This window comes from Terrapene carolina, unplaced genomic scaffold (assembly GCF_002925995.2).
Source record: "Terrapene carolina triunguis isolate 2854851 unplaced genomic scaffold, T_m_triunguis-2.0 Scaffold715, whole genome shotgun sequence".
In the NCBI taxonomy this organism is placed as follows: domain Eukaryota; kingdom Metazoa; phylum Chordata; order Testudines; family Emydidae; genus Terrapene; species Terrapene triunguis.
This window is the reverse complement of record NW_020665066.1, coordinates 2,098,450-2,119,079: the sequence shown is the minus strand read 5'-3', so window position 1 is coordinate 2,119,079 and position 20,630 is coordinate 2,098,450. Positions and strand designations below refer to the sequence as shown.

The 20,630-nt window shown below is 44.3% G+C and overlaps 1 protein-coding gene across 1 annotated transcript in view; it reads right to left on the bottom strand.

The window, feature by feature from the left end:
* LOC112106134 (receptor-type tyrosine-protein phosphatase eta) overlaps window positions 1–20,630 on the bottom strand; it is a 142,361-nt gene that overhangs the window by 13,448 nt on the left and 108,283 nt on the right. Inside the window, exons 6-17 of the mRNA XM_029913587.1 lie at window positions 20,498–20,626; window positions 17,978–18,250; window positions 15,213–15,485; window positions 14,592–14,723; window positions 10,225–10,438; window positions 9,958–10,076; window positions 7,000–7,087; window positions 5,419–5,460; window positions 4,566–4,574; window positions 4,376–4,463; window positions 1,302–1,392; window positions 1,245–1,255 (exon numbers count right to left, since the gene is read on the bottom strand). Coding sequence (XP_029769447.1) covers window positions 1,245–1,255; window positions 1,302–1,392; window positions 4,376–4,463; window positions 4,566–4,574; window positions 5,419–5,460; window positions 7,000–7,087; window positions 9,958–10,076; window positions 10,225–10,438; window positions 14,592–14,723; window positions 15,213–15,485; window positions 17,978–18,250; window positions 20,498–20,626 — 1,469 coding nt within the window. The remainder of the gene's footprint in view (window positions 1–1,244; window positions 1,256–1,301; window positions 1,393–4,375; window positions 4,464–4,565; window positions 4,575–5,418; window positions 5,461–6,999; window positions 7,088–9,957; window positions 10,077–10,224; window positions 10,439–14,591; window positions 14,724–15,212; window positions 15,486–17,977; window positions 18,251–20,497; window positions 20,627–20,630) is intronic.

The window sequence follows — 20,630 nt, the reverse complement described above, 5'->3', positions numbered from 1 at the left end:
CCCCCCCCCCCCCCCCCCCCCCCCCCCCCGGGCACCCTGCACTCTGGCCGCCGGGGGGAGAGCCGAGCCCCAGCCGGGGCTTGCCGCCCTGCCCCCGGTGCTCTGGCTGCCGGGGGGAGAGCCGAGCCCCCACCGGGGCTCACCGCCCTCCTCCCAGGGCTCCGGCCGCCCTCCCCACCCCGGCGTCCTCCCCCTGGCCGCCGGGGGGAGAGCTCGCCGCCCTCCCCCCCCGCGTGCCCTCCCCCCGGCCGCTGCGGGGAGAGCGGAGCCCCCGCCGGGGCTTGCCGCCCTCCCGCCGGGGCTCCAGGCGCCCTGTCGGCCAGACCCCTGCTGCTGGCACAAGCCCCCTGCTAATCCTCCCCAGGGCTGCCCGGGGTGGGGGGGGGGCGGCAAGTGGGGCAATTTGCCCCAGGCCCCGCAGGGTCCCCCACGAGAATATAGTATTCTATTGTATTGCAACTTTTTTTTAAAGAAGGGGCACCCAAAATTACTTTGCCCCAGGCCCCCTGAATCCTCTGGGCAGTCCTGATCCTCCTGGCTGCGTCCATCGCTGGGGGAAGAGGTGGAATGGGGGCGGAGCCGTGGGGGAAGACTAAGAGGCAGGGCGGAGGGAGTTGTCCCGGGCCCCACACCACCCTAGGGACGGCCCTGCCCCTTGCAGTGGGCGCAGTCCACGGGGGAGGCGGCTGGGGGATAGGGCTGGTGCAAAAATCGTAGCTGGTGCTGCCCCAAATTTCATGGTGCCCTACGGAGCAGGGTATTCTGTGTATGCGAGATGGCACTGCTTTCTCCCATGCTGCCCCTCGTTCTTGGGAGGAGCTCCCCATAAATATCTGCAAAGCAACCTCATTATCTTCCTTCAACTCTCCCTTTTCTGTGATGCCAACAACCAACTTGACAGCAGTTAGGCTGCTGGTGTGCAGAGACCACTGCCTGTCATGCTGACCACCATTGTCTCATTGTTTCCTTATGCTCCCCTGCCTGTCTATAATCATCTGTTGTCTCCAGTCTTACACTTAGCGTTGTAAGCTTGTTGGGTAGAGCTTCATCATTGATGAACCACCAAAATGGACACATGAGATGTGTGTTGGTGGAAAGCTGTTTATGTTTTGTTAGTATTGTGGCTCATGGAAAACTGAACAATGTTTATCACAGGTTTATTTATTTTGAAACTCACATCAGTATCCATCCTGGAAGCACATGAGCACCTTCTATCATTGAAAACCTTCAGTTACAAAACTAACCCAATCCGAAGCTTTCAACCACAAACACAACATGCAAAAACAAAAGAAGTGACTTACACGGCAAGACATTATTGTACCTATTTTTCCCTCTGTTCTCAGTAAGTTCAGCTGCAAATTTAGGCTGATGAATGCCCACCGACTTGAGTTCCTATAGCAAAACAAAGAATTTTTTTTAGTGATGACACTGGTTTAAAGACAGGGCAGAGCCAATCACTGGGATATACCAGCAGTGCTAACACACATGGAGTCCCTAGAGTAGTGGAAGAATTAGGCCTTGGAGAAGTGGTAATAAAATGAACTCTTCTTTTTTAAAAGAGTGCAAAAGAGAGAGCAGCAAACCTCACAGGGAGGAGAGGATGATTAATAAACATGTGCGTCCCACAAATTTATTTTTGCACTTGCTCTAAAATATGGATGACTAACAGTGACTGCATGTTCACTCAGGCCCTGAGTCAGCAGAGCTCTTAAGTATATGCTTACCATTCAGCAGGTATTTAAAGTCCCACTGGCTTTCTTACATTTCTTTGCTGAAATTGGGGTCATGAATATGAACTACGGCTGTCAGACCATATGCTAATTGTGCAGGGTGAGGAACTGTGCACAGGAAGAGGACCTGATTTAGGAACAGGGAGTGGTGTGGAGCTGGTTTGGAGTCGAGACAAGGAGGAGGAAAGAGGGATGATAATGAAGAGGGCATTGAGGAAAGAGGGGCAGGGTGGAGTATACGGCACTAGAGGAGTTGGAGGAGGATACATAACCTGAAAGGAAGGCATGGCAGAGCTATGTAGTGCCCTATACGTTAAAATAAGGAGTTTGAACTTGATATGGAAAGAGACAGGAAGCCAGTGAATGGCTTCAGGGAGGAGGGAAAAGTATTCTGTATAATAGCGGACAATCGAGCTATTCAATACCTTTCTATAAGTGACTGGACAAATGGCTTGTTTCCTGGTTTGGGGTTCTCTCTAGTTACCTTCAAGTTTACATACACTTTATAGAAAAATATTTATTGATGTGAGGGAAACAATATTTAGCATCTGTACAGCAACTTACAGCTCTAAAGCAATTTAAGGTACCATAAACCCCAGTAAGGAAGGTAGCAATGTTAGTATTATGTCCACCCACCCTTTTTGCAAATGGGAAGACAGAGGCACAGGAGTGGGTAAGTGGCTTTCCCCAGGCTACGTGCTAACTTAAGTATTGCTACATACATGCCCCCAGACAGGTTTAGTGCCACAGAATCTGAAATATCTCTCTTGCATTTCAAATAGAAGGCAGATGGGAATTCGTTGTCAGTGATACGATTCTGTCACTGTGGTCACCACCGTCACAAAACTATGAATTTTGCCATTTATATGGACCTTGCAGCTGTGCATTAACAGTTTGTTACTTCACTTTGATCAGCTGGCAAGCAGGTGCTTGGGGCGGTCGCTCCGGAGAGGGGCGGCACGTCCAGCTATTCGGTGGCAATTCGGTGGACGGTCCCTCACTCCCGCTCGGAGCGAAGGACCTCCCGCTGAATTGCCGCCGCAGATCGCGATCGCGGCTTTTTTTTTGGCTGCTTGGGGCGGCCAAAACTCTGGAGCTGGCCCTGCCCTTACAACCTGCCTTTTGACCCTGCCCCTCCCCCCAGCCTTCTGCACTTACCCAAACACCTCCACTCCTGCCTCTCCTTGCGTCTAACACCCCCTCTGCCTTCTCTAGCCCTGCCCTTACCCCTGTCTGTCCCCAACTTCCACTCTGACTCCCCCCGCCCTCGCAAACCCTCTCTTCAGTGCAGCGCACCCAGAAAGGCTGGGTCTTTGCCACCCTCACATCCCCTGTGGCGATAGCTCCTGTTCTCTGCCATCTTTCCCCCTTGTAGGTACCCCAGTCCTCAATCCCCCGATCCTCTCTGCCCCCAGCTTGCCCGATCCCCAGCCCCATCTCTATCCCATACTGCTTCAATCCCTGACCCCCTTTCTTGTCTCACTCCCTAGTCTGTAGCTGGGACCTGATGCCCAACCTTGACACTTCACTGGCAGATCCCATGCTCCGATGCCTCGCTCTGGAGAAGCCCCTTCATCTCAGCAGGAAGAATGGCAGGGCCTGGTGCCCTGGCCAGCTGCTTGGCAGCAATCAGCTCAAGCCTTCTGCATTCCGTCCTGCCCACCCCTCCTCCAGCAATGGGCTGAGGAGAGAGACAGGAAAGGGAGTCGGGGAGTGGGTGAGCCAGGGAGAAAGGGGGCAGGGGGGATTGAGGACTGGGGAACCTACAAGGGGTAAAGAGGGCAGAGAACAGGAGAACAGGGGACCCGGGGGATGAGAGGGGCAAAGACCCAGCTGTGCCCCTTCTTGGAGCTCTGCACTGGGTGTGGCGACGACACAGGAAAGGAAACAGAACGCCTGGTCTGTGGTAGTCAGAGAGCTTCACAAGCCTCCTGCAAAAAGCCTCAAGCCAAAAGCCTCAAGCCAAAAGCCTCCCAGGAAAACTTTTCCTGGGGTTTTTATTTCCTGTGCTTACTCTGTTTACAACACTTCTCAGTGGTCAAATTCTTGAGCATAGAAAAGGCATGCAGTGTACATCAACATGAGATAACAAACCCATCTCTTGTGCACGTGAACACCAGCTGCGAGGGTGATGATCAAATCAGCCAAATAAGTTTACTAATCACAAATGCTGGATTGAAGGCCACTCCTGCCTTGTAGCCATGGAAACAGTGTGCCGTGACCATGGGCTGACAGTTTGGGAGCTATGCATTCCTACACTGGGGAGAAGAGTCTGCGGGGTTGGGGGAGTCAGAGTAGAAGAGGGGACAGAGACAACAGGCAGGGGCAGGGTCCCCCATAATATGAGCACTGATTAACAAAGAGGACTAGATCAAAGTGAACTAAAAATGTGAATGCACAGCAGCAGAGTGCACAAGGATGCAGTGCCCAGAGCATGGAATTATCTATGTTTTACCATGACTGTGCCATGAATTATGAATAATTTTACTGTGACAAAATCATATCTTTTGTATACGCCCAGTCTCTGACACTGGTCACCTCTCTCTCTCCTCTAAATAATGCCTGGCTTCTTCCCAAAGAGAAGCTATTTTTTTCCCCTCTGTAAAAATAAATAACTGAACTCCATAACAACTGGTAATACATACTTCGTACTCTTCAGCAAATCCACAGTTCGAGTCAGCTTGCTGTTTCTTAAAGTAGGACTCAAAGTTTTCAACTTTAATTGACTTGGATCTAAAACGAACAAAGCCACTTATTAGTATTTGCTATTAGCTAAATAAACCGTAAATTCAGTTAATGGCAGTCGTTCATGTTTACAAAATGTGATTTACTTACTTCTTGGGTCTTGAGGAGGGGAAAAAAGAAAAAAAAAGATTAGACATAGCGCAGTTATACTTTTACTATATTACAAGCTTTATTCTACACATCAAACACTGCAGGACAACTAGACATATAGCTCCAATGCTCTACTGTGGCCAAGGAGTTTCACTGCAATTTAGGAAAGAGGATGTAAACAGGTGGCATTAAGTCACCTTTGTGAGTCCCTGATCCTGGGTTGGTCGTGTATTGGGTCAATCTCCTGATATAACTTTGACTGACTGCCAATGGCCTCAAAGGCTGCTAGGAATCACTGGGGATGCCCTTGGCTTACATGGTGTCCGAGCCATTTTATGCCAGCTTTGCACTACCTGAGGTTCCCCCTGTACTGGGGTGACCCTCCTATATCCCCCTGTCCTGGCTTTAAGGCTGTTTTGCACTGGTGGCTCAGCACAAAGTAGCCCTATCACAGGGGAGCATTGAGGCTACAGTGGACAATCTTGTTTAGACACAGAGTGCAGACAGATCCTCTACACACTGCACTTTGTAATCTGGATTATATTGTCAATGCATAAGAATACAAGGCAAAGCCACCTACGGGATTTGGTCATCTAATTCCCATTAATTTTAACTGGAAGTGGGTGTTCAAATCCATTTGGCAGCATTGAAAGTCTCTACATAATTATTTTTAGACAGCAGTAGGTTATGTTTGGTTCCCTGAATTCCATAAGGAAATAAAATGTTCAAGGCTTTAATACCAGGAACTCCACTCCAGAAAATTGTATAGTACACCACTATCAGAATTCAGAACAAGTCTTGCCAATATTTACGTAAACTCAGAAAATAGTGGATGAAAGAATATTTAACTCACCTAATTGGAGAAAAGGGCAGCTCACTATTTTTTCCATCTTTCCTGTTGGGAAGGGGTGGGAAGAGATTAGAAGAATGTATGCAGAACACAAATGAGATTCCTGGCAGAAGCTCTTTCTGTGGCTGGTTCATGATAGTTTTTCATATACCATCTGATCTTGTGCAAGAGGCCCTAACTGCGGCTGCCCTTATGCCCTACACTTACAGTGAGCAGTAAAATCATTAATAAGAAATTCATTGATCATGAATGAACAATAGACAAGTGTTAGTCTGTTCTAATGGAGTTGAGCGACAGGGAACAGACCCAAGCTTTGTCTATACGGCAATCTTAGCCACTGGTGTAGCTGTACCAGTGCAGATCCCCGGTTTACACTGGTTCAGCTTTTCCCAGTTTGGAACCAGGGTCAACCGCATTTTTAAAAATCAAATTGCACCAATGTAAGCTGTGTCTATACTAAGAATATGCACCAGGGCTAAAATCTCATTGTAGAAAAGGCCGTGGAAATAGGACTCTAAATGCTGCATAATGATTTAAGAAGTCAGATGTTTATTCAATGTGTTTACACCCTTGCTGTTTGAATAAAAAGGATCTTCACAGCTTCAAAGAAAGCTGCTCTCCTGGATCTTCTACTTAGGAAGCAAGTGTTGGTCAAAGATGGAAGCTCATGGGAAGGAAACAGCAATCAGAACAAGAAGGCAAAAGAAAATCAAAAAAGGCTTCCATGTCTTTTAGTGGCATTTTAGAATGTATGCTCTGCATAATTTGACTGGTAACATGAGAAAAAAAAGAGCCTTGATGGACTCCAGATTGTCTGGAAAAGACTCAGGAATTAGGGACACTCTCAGCACATCTCAGCTTTCTAGAGGAGCACAGCGTCTATGTATTTTCTCACAGATTTACTAGGACAACTTTTGAAAACTTTTCCGTTAGATCTTTTCCACTTAGCTTTGCCATTACCTCCAGAAAGGAAATCTCAGACCACAAGTTGGATTCCAGTGTGGCCAATTGAGAAAAAAAAAAAGCCTATATAAGATATCTTCAGGGCTTGTCTTACACAATCATCTAGTTTGCGGTAAGCTGGGATGTAAATCTACCCGGCACCAGCTTGCCATACTCTAACTGTCTCTGTGCACCCTGCTGACACATGCTAATGGTACCTTAATGTGATCATTGACGTACTAATTACAACTGTGCTATGGAGCACTATACATACACGACAATTAGTCTAATTCTGATCTGAATTACACAAATATCAATGTAAATCTGAATTTACACCAGTGTAACAGAGCAGAATTTGCTCAGTGATACAGTCATGATGAAGACGTTGTTTCCGCAACAAAATCATCTAAGTGAGTTTGAACGATCTACTTTGAATTACTGTGATATAAATAAACATTTTGTATCTATAAAGCTTATTTTAAAACATTGCTTTTTAAAGTATATGAAACAGGAATAGCGCTGGCTTCTGCCTCATTATGAAAAGCATCATAGAAGGGCTAGGTATTTATTATTATTTTTATTGTATTGTGAAATAATGTGACGCTCTTTACAGAAGTGAATGCAATAGTTAATATGTGTTACCTTCTCCGTCTCCAGAAAACGAATACCACTACAGTAGCTATAGCCACAGCACCCAAAATACATCCAATAACAGCTCCAGTGATGACACCTTATGGGAGGATAAAAACAGAAACTTTTCATGAATTATCTATCAAATCAACAATGATCCAACATATCAACAGGCTACAATGGACGCTAATGTGAATTTCTAATGTCAAGAAACAAGAAAAGGATATAGTTAAAGATTTTACAAATATAAAATGAGTTATCCAATGCTGTTTACAGACTCATAAGCAATGATAATAATTGATTTTTACCTCCCACTCCAGTTAACAATAATTAACTATTAGGAAGATACTGTATTCGGAGTGAAGAGATGGTGTAAAGCAACCATGGGGCAGATTGTCAGCTGGTGTAAACTGCCATAGTTCCATTAATCTTCCTCAAGTTTTATTTAAACAGACTCAATTTTCAGAAGGGTGGCTCCATTTTTGTACCTGGATTTTGATTGCAAGGGGCAACCTGAGTAGTTGCATTTTGAGCTATCCAACTCAGGGAGCAAATCAGATAGTTTGAGACACATCTATTTAAATCTGAACCTGCAATTCATTTCACAAACTGTGCCCAATAAAAGGAAGGACAGGTCTCAGCTTAGAGGAAAGTATATCCAAGTGTCATATAAGAAAGTGAAGATTACGACCATTAACAATTTACACTTCTACTATCTGCAGTAAATTTCATATGCAAAGGACACCTGTATGAAATGAGCTGACCTATAATGTCTGTTTGAATAAAAACTTGGCATTTCTGCATCATCTCTCAACTAAGATTATAGTAGTTTTCTAATTGGCATTGGAAACCAAGGACTTGTCTACACTGGCAATTTTAAGCGCTGCAACTGTCTCACTCAGGGGTGTGAAAAAACACCCCCCTGAGCACAGCAAGTTTCAGTGCTATATAGTGCCAGTGTAGACAGTGCACTAGCGCTGGGAGCTACACCATAGCTACACACAGAGAGGCCATATTTTCAAAGGTATTTAGGTGCCTAAAGACAGATAGACATCTATCCCACTGGTGCAATTTTGAAAAATCCCACTGTGACACTGCATCCCATATTCTTCATAGAGATATTTGTATGATATGATAATAACATAATCATAATGTATTTTATGTTGGATAGGTCATCTGTGTGATATCATTGAAAAGGTTATAATTTACTGAATATGATTATCCTATTTGTATGCATGTATCATTTTCATATCTGAAGTTAGGAATATTGACTATGTATCTGTATTACAAATTGTGTTTACACATGGGGAATGCCCACTAGACAAAAAGGCTCTCAGTCTCCATGGCTGTCTGGGAAGGGCCCATTCAGGTTAATAAGCCATTAGGAGAGAATAATAGACCTTAGAAGAAGCTTATTGCCCACCTGGGGGGAGGGGGCTTCCTGAGGATGCTACAAACACCCTCCGACTCATGGCTGCTGTAACACTACAGGGACGTGTAACCAGGTCACCTGGTGCTGGACTCCATCTTGGATACCACCGTTTTTCCACTGACTGGAGTGGGAACCAAGCTTTGAAACAAAGGGTTCCCGCCATATGCAAAGGCTATTTAAGGCAGGGGAGTGACATCATTGTGGTTCTTCACTGACTCCCCTCCCAAAGACACCCCTGGAAACACCTGAGGAACAAAGTCTGAACTGGGGGGAAGTGCTGGACCCAGGCTAAAGGGATTTTTAGCTTGTGAATGGAACACCTGGGATTTCTAAGCTGTAAGCCTGCTCAGCTTGCCTCTTAAGAACTTGCAGCCTGCTGGTATCATCATTTAGGATGAGAATTTGCTATTCATATCCGATCTATGTAGTATATTAAGCTTAGTTTGCGTGTTTTGTTTATTTGCTAGGTAATCTGCTTTGATCTGATTGCTATCACTTAAAATCTATCTTTTGTAGTTAATAAACTAATTTTTGCTTTGTCTAAAACCAGTGTGTGTGGAAATCATAACTCAGGGCAGAAAGCTGTTGTGTATATTCTTCTCCACATTGAAGGAGGGAGTGAATTTCATGAGCTTACGCTGTATAGTTCCCTGTGCAGTGCAAGATGGTATAATTTTGGGTTTACACTCCAGAGGGGGTGGCGTGCCTGAGCAGCTGGGAAGTTCCTTAGCTGAAGTCTTCCCATGCAGAGCTGATCACAGCATCTGTATGTAACTGCAGCTGAGCGTGTCCCTACCTGTATGTGTGCTCGAAGGGGCTTCAGAGCTTGTCACAGCAATACAGTGTAAAGGGAGCCCAGGCTGGCTCAGTGGTACCCCAGTTCTAGGTGGCACCTGTCACACCCCCTATGTATCTATCGGGATCTTTAGGCACTTAAACATATCTGAAAATCTGGCCTAGAGGCACAGGAAGTCTGTGACAAAGCAAGGAATTGAACTTGGGTCTCTCAAGTCCCCAGCTAGCACCTTACCCACCAGCCCATCTTTCCTCTCTGTAACTGTGAAACACCTTTAAGTGATGCCAATATCAAGTGTTGATAAGGAACAGCAGTAAGAATGGGTCTAAACAAGAAATACTGGGATTATAGGAGCATGATTCCACCATTTCTTTTCTACATGTCAATCTCTAATTTACAGGGAGTGCAAAAACACAATAATTGCAATCTCTACTTTACTTATCTCTCAAAGTCTTATTGTATCAGCAGCTTTCCACTCTCATTTTAGTATATCATGTTTAGGGTTTGTTTTGTCACTTTTAATTTTTCTGATAGGGATTATGTAATATATGCATACAAGAGAGTTTTTGTAGAACTGATCAGTTGTAAATCTACAGACCAATTACATTACAAAGTTATAGATAAACAGACCCAAGCCTCCTTTCATTGAAGTCAATGGATGTTTTGCCAAGAATTGAAATGAGAACCCAATTGGGCCCAATATATACAAAACATTCAGTGCAACATTTTATTTTAGCTTTACCTGGATCCTGGGGTAATATAATTGCCTGAGAATAAGGTGTAAATGATACATAGCTTCTTTCTTCAACAATACGTTTATCACTGTTAAATTCGATTTTAGTGAAACCTGCAACACTCGCCCTGATGAGAGGGAGGGAAAATGAAATAGTCACGTTAGATTACGCTAACAATCGAAGCCTGACAAGTAGTATTTATGATCTGGTGATCCAATCACTACTTAGATTTCAATTGTATACAAGGAAATTACAACAAACAACAAGATAAATACCAGTATGAACCAAGTGGTTCCAGCCGTGCATTGGTATAGCCATCCGATGTGACTGTATTTCCTACTTCCATTTCATATTGTGAACTCTCTGAAGGGGAGGAAAAGGCTCTCATTTGCGTAGCGTTTATGACATCTGTTATGTAAGTGTTTGTTTTCTTTTCCTTGAAGTCATTGTATGTATAGTTCAAGATGCTATTTGTAGGTTTATTGCCTTCTGAAAATACAAATATACAACCGACATCAACTAATGTTTTTGTAAAATTATATTTTAAAATACAGTAACTGGCTCAAGGGCAATAATAGTAAAATACTAACTAACGATTATGACTATTCCAGCAAATGTGGAATATTGCCTGAAATTAAAGGCGAAGGGCAATATGGACAATTTCAGATACTCTTTTCACTGTAGAACAATTTATTTATTTTGTCCCCAGAGAAATAACCTTTTGGATATACAAACAACTTCTCTGCAGAAAACTACCTGCGCTGAAGTTTTCTGTACTGAAACTTCACTGCACACTGCTGAAAGTCCTTCTAGGACAGTCTTCACTAGACAAATCAGATCATGTTAGAACCTGACCTTGAGGAGCCGCATTAACTAACACAGCTTTGCAGTCAGTGTAGATGGGACAAGCCGTGTTTAATCATGATCAGTTGACACATACAGGTTTATCAAAGCCAGCTGACAAGACATTCAACACAACTTGCCTGTCACAGGGTGACTTTAAGAATGGCCCTTTCAGAGATGTATCCACTCTCACCTATGACACACTTACCCGCCTGTCCAGGTAAAGAAAACAAGCAAAGTCACATAACAGGCAGGTCATGTGGCTAAATTAGGCCTTCTGGGGTGGAGCTAAAACAGAAACTTGTAGAGGACCAAAAGGTGTGAAGGGAGATTCCAGGTAGAAAGCCCTGGCAGTCAGTGCTTGGTAGAGAGCAGGGAGAGAATCAGAGAAGCCCAGGAGAGCATGAGGGGTGAGAAGAAAAGATGGCAGGCTACAGCGTGTCTGGATTTTGAAGAAGACAGACAGATCTTCAGGAAGGAGGGGCTTTGTCCAGCTTGAGACTGAGGTGGAAGACTCTTGTGTTTGTTTTGGAGCTGGAGACCCTGGAAGGGGTGGACTTTTTCTTTAATGACTTAGCCTTTTGCAGTGACTTGGACCCCTAGCTACTGCAGAAACCAAACCAGACTCCAAGGGTGGGTGATCTAGACTGAGGGAGGAGAAACTAAAGCAGCAGCTAGACCAAAGCCAGACCTGGTAGGCCATGGTACTACATCGTCCCTGTCTCCACTAGCTGCAAAGCTGTGCTTAATACTGAGTCAGAACATGAGCTTCAAGAGTCGAGTTAACAAATAGGACCCAATTTGGTAATGAAGACAGGCTCATAGTATGCCAGGATTTAGCACATAAACCTCAAGAACCTGAGAAATAAGGGCTGCTTCGTCCTCCTCTTGCTGTTGGAAGAGATTAAAAGAACTGGTCGACATAGCCCAAATAGGAGTTGTTTGGGAATCAACAGCTCCTAGTCCAGAAGACTCAGAAGAAATGGTTCCTGTGTTGACTGGACTCTTAATTTGGGACATCAGTAATGCTATCAAGCCATGCAATCACTTTAAGTCAAATTGCTTAAGATAACGCTCTTAACATAATTTTTAATCTAATGTTGCAAATTCCAGAGTGAAGGTGGAGTGGGTAATATGGTATAAAAACACCTTATATCACAAAACACGAAGCGAGGTTGTCTAAATACATTAGACTGTTTCTTCCCATCCCTGCCCTATGATGCTGTCAAGGAAAGAATTAATTCCTGGATTTTGAAGCAGATTATGTCGCTAAAGCATGTAAAAATTATCAGGAAACAATACATTTCAAATCGCTCGCTGCCAGAGATGAGTTCATAGCAAACACACAGAGTTAAATGTTCAGTGCTACGTGAGGAGGAAGTAGCTGGCCACTGTTAGTGGAATTTGTGCATATCACAGAAGTGAACCATAGAAGTGTCGGACTGGAAGGAATAACAAGAGGTCTTCTAGTGCTGCACTCAAGGCTGCCCTTGGGCAGCCCCACTTATTGCTTTTAAAAAATAAACCCCCCTTTTTAAAGGAAACTGCATTAAATTAGTATCTAACAAGAGGTTGCAGAAAGGTAGGGAAGGTTGTTTTGTGAGCAAACTGTAACAGCTAAAAAACCAGTTATGTGCATGCTACAGGGGAACTTAGGGCTCACTGAAATCATTGCCTTTAATGGTGCAGGATCAGGGCTCACGGCAAAATAGTTTCTCTGAAATCCTGCTTGCTTTACATTAGAGCAGCTGATGCCATTTCTGCACTGAAGAGAATGGTGAAAAACCGTTACAAATGAATTATATTAATGTCCCAAACAACACAAACCCACCCTAAACTTAGTGTACTAAGATTACAGACAGTTGAACGTTATACAGTTGGAGCATTAAAGTTACACTTTATCAAGATGGATGAGCCATTTCCTAAAGTCTTTTCCCCTCACAGTAAAGCATCTGATGCTGACAAATTGGTATCTCCCTTTTCAGTTTCCATCAGTCACGACTAGAAAAATCTATTTACTTGCCCAAGTGAACAAACACAATATAGAACCATGCTTTGCATGTGATTCAGCTTTAAATATGAGTGGTTAGAGGCATCTGAAAAAAATACAAGTATCTATTAATAAAACACTGATATTAACTATGTAATTTTGGGGCAGTCAATTAAGGCAAACTGAGGATACTGGAGTACAAGAAACTATTCAAGTATCATCAGTGATGTAATCACTATTGTACAAGAAAGTGTACTTTAAAAAAATATGGAGGGAAGATCTACAAAGGAAGCTGCTAAGAGATGCATACTCATTGTTAAAACAAAAGGCAAGTTGAGGTATCATAATATCTGTTTATATGTCAATAAAATCCTGCATGGGGAACCACTTATTTCAGCTGCCCTCATTTGCAGGAATGAAACATATTTTAGCCTGCAAAGAACAGGCTTGCTGATTTCATGAATTATCACTGTGGTTAACCAAGTAAAATTTTTCTTTGATTTTTGATGTTTTAAAGTTAATGTGTTTTATAGCAATTCTCCATAGCAAGCCTTATGGCTTCCTTAGTTTCCCTTAGCATGTGATGCTGACAATGTTCGTCCTGCCTTTCATCCATAAAAATACCCCAATCAGAGGTGAAAGTAAGCCGGTACGCCCTGGTATGGTGTACCGGCAAGAGCCGGTGCACTGTACCGGGGCGGCTCGGCTTCCCCAGGAGGCAATTTAAAGGGCCTGGGGCTCCCAGCAGTGGCTGGAGCCCCAGGCCCTTTAAATTGCCACCAGAGCCCCGCTGCTGGAGCTCTGGAGTAGCAGCGGGGCTCTGGGGGTTATTTAAAGTGTCGGGGCTCCCGCTGCCTCTACTGCCCTGGGCTGGGGTGGTAGAAGCAGGGGAGCCCTGGGCGCTTTAAATAGCCCCCAGAGCTCTGGAGTAGTGGCGGGGCTCCGGGAGCTATTTAAAGGGCCGGGGCGGTAGAAGCAGGGGAGCCCTGGGCCCTTTAAATAGCCGCCAGAGCCCTGGTGCCGGAGCCCTGGAGTAGTGGCAGCCGGGGGCTCCAGCAGCGGTTTAAAGGGTCCGGGGCAGTAGAGGCAGACGAGCCCTGGGCCCTTTAAACTGCTGCTGGAGCCCCCAACTGCCGCTGCTACCCCAGCGGGGGACAGGGAGGGCACTTACCAGTACAGGGCGGGCCGGGGCTGGCTCTGACCCCCCCATCTCCGCTCCTTCTGCCCGAGGCCCCGCCCCTTCCGGGGGCCAGAGTCGGCTCCAACCCAGCCCCGTACCGGTAAGTCCCTATTTCTACTTTCACCCCTGCCCCCAATGGCAATAAGCTATTACTAGTACAATGGGAGAACAGTACTTCACCTCCCCCAACTTTCTGACATTTTTATTGTAATAATCTTCACAGCCTTGAAAAACACCCCAAAATTCAGAAGTTGTTAATTACTAGCCCCTAGAATCATTCTACAAAAAAAAGACACTATACAATTTTGCAGTTTGTGTTGCTGGCAAACCAATAAGGGAGCTGATCAGATAGCACAGTGGCAACATTGTGAAAGGCCTATGAACTAGAATAATTCAGGCTAGTCAAGTCTATGAGTTAAATCCTGGCCTATGAAGTCAATGAGAGTTTTGCCATTGACTTTAGTTGAGCCAGAATTTCACTCTATGTTTCTGAACAGCAACTGCAAATATCAGGAGTAATTCTTCCCCTTCCACTTAGTTTAGGATCTAAAAAGTTTGTCCCGATGGATATACACATGATGTCTGACATAATAATAATACATCTGGGAGCTAACATCCTAACATCTTACCTTTATCTGTTGTGATTACTATTGCATAGGCCTTTAGCGGTCCATTTTTTGACACAAACCCACTGAACTGAATTTTAAAGGAGTTGTGAGTGATTGACGTAATATTAGGCTTTTCTACTGGAGCAGGTGGGTCTGTGACAGAGAAATATTAATATTAATTAGCATCTCAACATGTGGGAAGGAAAAGGTGAATCAAGGAGAAAGATACCTTATGTTGAAATATCTATCTTCTCCAACTACCTAGGAAAAGTTACAAAGAAAGCCCACCATTTTCTCCCATTATTGCAATTTGCACATTAGGCAACATCATATAAACCCACATTACCCAGCACATTTTAATGTCACTTAAAGAAGCAGCTTTAAAATCAAGCAAGTCAACGAAGAAATAGTGTCCCATTCATATAAAAATGCTGTAAGGAAATAAAAGTCCATATTTTTGATCATACTAGTTCTACATAGTTAATATATAAATTCTCACACACAACTTTGAATGAAGATAAAGTGTCTCTCTCATAGCTTGAATATTCATATGTACTGTATAATGCTACACATTTTGCATTTTGTAATTTAGAGGGGTTTTTTTTTTGGCCCTGTACCCCACACCAAACTTTTTACACTTACCAGTGATACTTGTAACACATGTTTTTTGCACTGGAAGGCTTTCTTTCCCACATGAACGGGTTATAATACTAACATTGTAGGAGGTGGAATAATTTAAATTTGTTACAGTTGTATCTAGGTTACCAGCCAAAACCAGTGTTTCATTGCTCCAGACATCACTGAATGTCTTAATGGTGAAGTTAGTACTGTCACCAGCAGGGCGCTCCCACTTTAGTGTTAACTTAGCTTCTTTAGTCACTTGTATACAGTTAAATGAAGACACTGGTGCAGCATCTGCAAAAGAAGAAAAGAGGTTAGTGGAACAATCTGGATGGTTATCTATTTAATCCACTTAAGCTCTACAGAGCAGGAACCCTGGTTTTCATCTGCCTGTGAAGCACCACATACATTTATTGTAGAACTATATATAAGTAATAAATATTATCTAGCACCTATTTCCTTTTATGTTCTCTGCTATTTTTCTGTTCTCTCTCATCTCTATACCACATGCTCAGTCTTCCTTCTTTCTTCCCATGGCGCTATATTCCTTTCTTCTCTGATTTATAGTATACATTTTGCCTTTATTCTCTGTCCATTTTTCTCTTTTTATGTCAACCTGCCAAACATTCTGAGGTTTATGGTTTAGACTGTGTTTAAAATGCAGGAAAAAGTGCAAAGGAAGAAGCAACTAGCTTGAAAAGAATGTATGCCACCCAAAAGGTAAGCGACATTAGACACCTCATGAATGAATGACTTCTTCTATAAAGAAGAACTCGGGAATTGAGGTTCACTATTTGTTACCTGCCAAGCAAGGTTTGGACAGGCAGAGTCCTGAAGAGTTTGCTGGCAAGACAGATAAGCTAGTGTGTCAGGGAATCACGTCACAGCTTAGCAGTAGCAAAACTCACTTGCAGAGGCTGAGGGAGTAACACACTAATTTATAATTCTGGGAACCCCAGAAGACTATCACAGTGGGATTTACTAAAGTGCTTAACTGGGAATGCAACCCACTGGGAGTTAGGCACATAATCTGCGCAGATGCTTTTGTAAATTCCACCTGGCACATCTTTGCCCCTGGAGGTACCTGAATACCTTAGTAAATCTGGCCCTGTGTTCCTCGGTTTCATATACAGATCATGGTATTTTAAATGTTCCAGTTACATGGGTTCCAGGAGCCATTCCCATTATCACTATGACTTGATAAATTCTGAACTATCCTAGCACCAACAGTGGGGAGAAACACAGGAGGCATGAAAAACTGCCTTACAAATCATATTTGACAAAGCATGTATACTTTCCAACAACATACAAAAGTACAACAGAACCATGTCAGCTAGCTACAAGTTAACAGACACAACAAAATGCACTTAATCCATTGGAGAGAAACACTAGTTGGGCTACCTTTCCAAAGAAAGGATCCATTTTAGGCTAAATCAGTTACAAGTTTATTGATTCTTTCTACTGATTGAAGTAAAACAAAACAAACAATTTTTTTTTTTGCCAATCTACACAATAATGTACTTTTGGGTGCCTGCATATTGTGCATGTGGAAACCACTAACACCTCATCACTGAGACATGCCTAGATAAAAGCTTGTGAAATATTCACAAGAAAATTCAGTGTGTGTGTGTGTGTGTGAGAGAGAGCGTGAGACAGGGACAGACCTTCAGCTCCCCTTCTAGCTGTTCTGCAGTACTCAGGCAGTGCACAGCACCTGGAAAGTGTTCTTAATGGGGCATTTTTTGATCCATCTGGTTTAGACAAATTCCTGGGGGGGATTGAACTGGTGTCTCTATGCCACCCATCCAGTGCCCCACCTGCCCCCATACTGCTTCCAAGTGTAGGGGTATGACAGAGATCTTGCACTCGAGTGATCCCCTGGCAAAGTGCTTCATAGAGGCCATTACTGCCAGAGATATTTAGGGCCAGATGTTCAAGGGTATTTAAAAACCTAAAGATGCAGATATGTGCCTAATGGGATTTTTAAATGCACCTTTAAAAGTCCCACTGGGCACCAATCTCCATCTTCACGTGCTTGAATACCTTTGAAAATCTGGCTCTTAGAGCAGCCCTTAGACTGCTCTAAGTTATGGTGGAGCTGAACTGGCCTCCACCAGCCTCAAAATTAGAGAAATGAAGATGTGTCTTAGCGGATGTTTACACTTGGAGGTGGAAGTGTAATCCCCAGCTCAAGGAGACATACGTGTACCAGCTCTCATTGAGCTAGCACACTAAAAAAGTGTGTAGCCATGGCAGCACTGGTAGAGGAATGGCCTAGCCAGCTGGAGTATACGCCCATCGAAGACCATAGGCACATACTCAGGATAGCTGGCCCATCCCACTGCTTTCACCACCATGGCTAAACTCTGTTTTTAGCATGCAAGCATGTCTCCTTGAGCTGGGAATCAAACTCTAGCCCCAAGTATAGATACTATATACTGTTAGCACTACTTCTCTCTAGGTTTCTGCTGAACACAGCTTGGCCAGAATCAAGCAACTGGCTATGGTGAAGAGGACATTGGTTCTACTTCTGAAAGATTCAGAATGAAAAATGAGCTGATTTCCAATCAGTGATTTGATGATCTCACATGCTTTCACAGCCAAACTTTTATTCTAACAGAAATGTAAAGGCTGGAGCACATAACAGGCAGCAAGATGACAATATGGAGTATTTTTATTACATAAACAAACACATGTACATTGGGGTTGGGGGGAAGTAATGGAGGAATGAAAGAATGCCTGCATTTAATTGTAAGCAACATGTACTGTGTATTTCTATTACTTACTTGTACAGATGTGTATGACTGCTGAGTCTCCTGTAGTCGTGTTATCCACTGCTACTGGAACTATTGTGAAGTTATAAGAGGTACCAGGCTGTAATCCCACAATTACAGCACTTTTGTTTTGGGAGGTTTGGTTCCGAGTAGGAGAAATTCCATTCCCATCAGTGAATATTACATATGTGTAAAGAGGAGCAGCAGTGTCATTGTTTCCCCATGTTAAGGTCACTTGATCTGTGCCGATACTTGTGGGCTCGATGTCAAAAACTGGACTGGGCTCTGTTTGGGGAAAAACGGAACACATACATTTATATAGAGAGAGTAGTATTTAGGAAAACTTGTAGGGCCTCGCCCCAGCAAAATTATTAAACATTATTAATAGATATACTGGGGGGTGGGGGGAGTATGTTCATTAAAAAAAATGGACAAATAAGCAAATAGGTTTGTAAATTTCCAGTTACTGTTTTGACATTTACACAAATACAATTGGCAATAAATTTACAATGGCTAGTGGTCCCAATTTTTGTTCTTTTCATTTTCATGTTCCAGAGATATGTCAATTTATTCTATTGCTATAATGAGTTTCTATTGTTTAACCTGCTGTGAATTCCTATATATCAGTGCAGGTTACTCCACTGTGGAGGATCTGCCAGACTAGCTTTTACATATAGTGTAACAAAAAAAGGAGGTGGTGTTGCATTATACATCAAGAATATTTACACTTGTACTGAGGTCCAGAAGGAGGTGACAGACAAACCAGTAGAAAGTCTCTGGGTGAAGATAAAAGAGGAAAAAAACCCAAGGAGCAATGTCATACTGGGGGTCTACTACAGACCACTAAATCAGGATGAGGAGGTAGACGAGGCATTTAGAGAAAAAACAACAAAAATATCCAAAACAGAAGTGTAAGCAGAGTCAGGATGAGCTCTACCCTGACATCTGGTGGTGAATTATGGCGAGTGTGGAAAAGAACTCCAGGGGCGGATCTTGTTTGCATAGGCACACCCACACGCCTAGCATGAGCCCACAGCAACCAAAAGTGGTTACTTTGGCTGGTGTGGGATCCCCAGTTTCTCTGTTATTGGGGCAGGAAGAATAAAGTTTTGTTACCCTGATTCTGTGAATCAAGGCCAGTGGAACTGTTGTATGACAGAAGGACTGAGTGAATCCGTCACCATTACCTAAGTAGCATTTGCTTGTCAAGGGGCATGGGTTACAAAACCCAGTGAATTGAGAGAGGTTGGGGGCAGGTATTGGTACCTGGTGCTGTGGGGCCCCTGCGTGAGCCTGAAACACCAATTGCACCTTCTCCTCTCTCCACTGTTGAATGTCAGAGCTAACTTTGATTCCCTTAGGAGTCTAGTTACAGGCTGCTGAGCTGAGTTCACTTTGGGCCACTAGTGCACCAGCACTGGGGCTCCCCTACTATGAGCTGAAATCACTATGAGCTGAAATCACAAAAGAGCTAAAGTTACTAAGAGCTGAGATCACTGAGGCTGTGTTAACTAGTGGGGGAGCCTGAATTGCTAAGCGGCTGGCGGAGCAGTTTGCGGGGACGGCTGGAGGAGCAGCTAGCCGAGTGGAGCCTCGCGGGGACGGTTGGAGCAGAGCAGAGCGGAGCTGAGCGGCTCACAGGTCGGTGAGCGGAGCGGAGCGGAGCAGAGCAGCTGGAGGAGCAGCTGGCAGAGCGGAGCCTTGCGGGGACGGTTGGAGCGGAGTGGAGCCGGGCGGCTCACAGGTCGGTGAGCGGAGCAGAGCAGAGCAGTTCGTGGGACGGCAGGAGCGGCTCACGGGACAGCAGGTGGAGTGGAGCGGCTCGTGGTGAAGGCTGCGGCGGAACCCCACGGAGAGGCGGCCGGTTGGTCTCGGATCACGTAAGGTGCCCCTTAACACCCTGCGCCCCTCCCCCCTGAACTCTGGGGCTGCACTGACCAGGGACAGAGACTTTGGGGGGTTGTTGGACTTTTGGGACTTTGGTGATTCTTGGGTTGCTGGACCCAAGAGACTTTGGGGTTGTTGGACTTTTGGGACTTTGGTTGCTGGTTTCAAGAAACCAACGGGAAAGGACACGGCCCAATTTGCTGGGGTGGGTCTTCGCTCATGGTTTGGTCTATGAACTCTAGTTGTGGTGTTTTCCCAATTTAATGCTATGTCGTTTACCTCATGTTATTAAACATTTTTCTGCTACACCGAGGCTCTGTGCTTGCGAGAGGGGAAGTATTGCCTCTTCGAGGCGCCCAGGGGTGTGTGTAAGATTTTCCCAGGTCACTGGGTGGGGGCTCGAGCTGGTTCTGTGTCACGCTGTTGGGAAGGGACCCCTATGTACTGAACCCGGCCCTTGCTGCTATCACTTGGCCTGGCAGAAGGGTTACAGAAGTAATGGAGGAATTTAGCTACTCAAACATCTGTTGGGTTGGAAAAGATGTATAGAAATTTCATGAATCAGACAAAGTGATGAGGTGACAGATTTGAAATCACAGATTAGAATTTCAGAATGTTTTCTTGAAAGAGATTTCAATGACTTACTTGTATAGGTCTTTGTGGGGGTGGAGTCTCCTTCAGTGCCTGCAACTTGTGAGAAGACCATAAATAGATGCAAGGTACCAGGTTTCAATCCTGTAATGGTAGCAGACTTGTTTGGAGAAGTGATGTTTTCTGG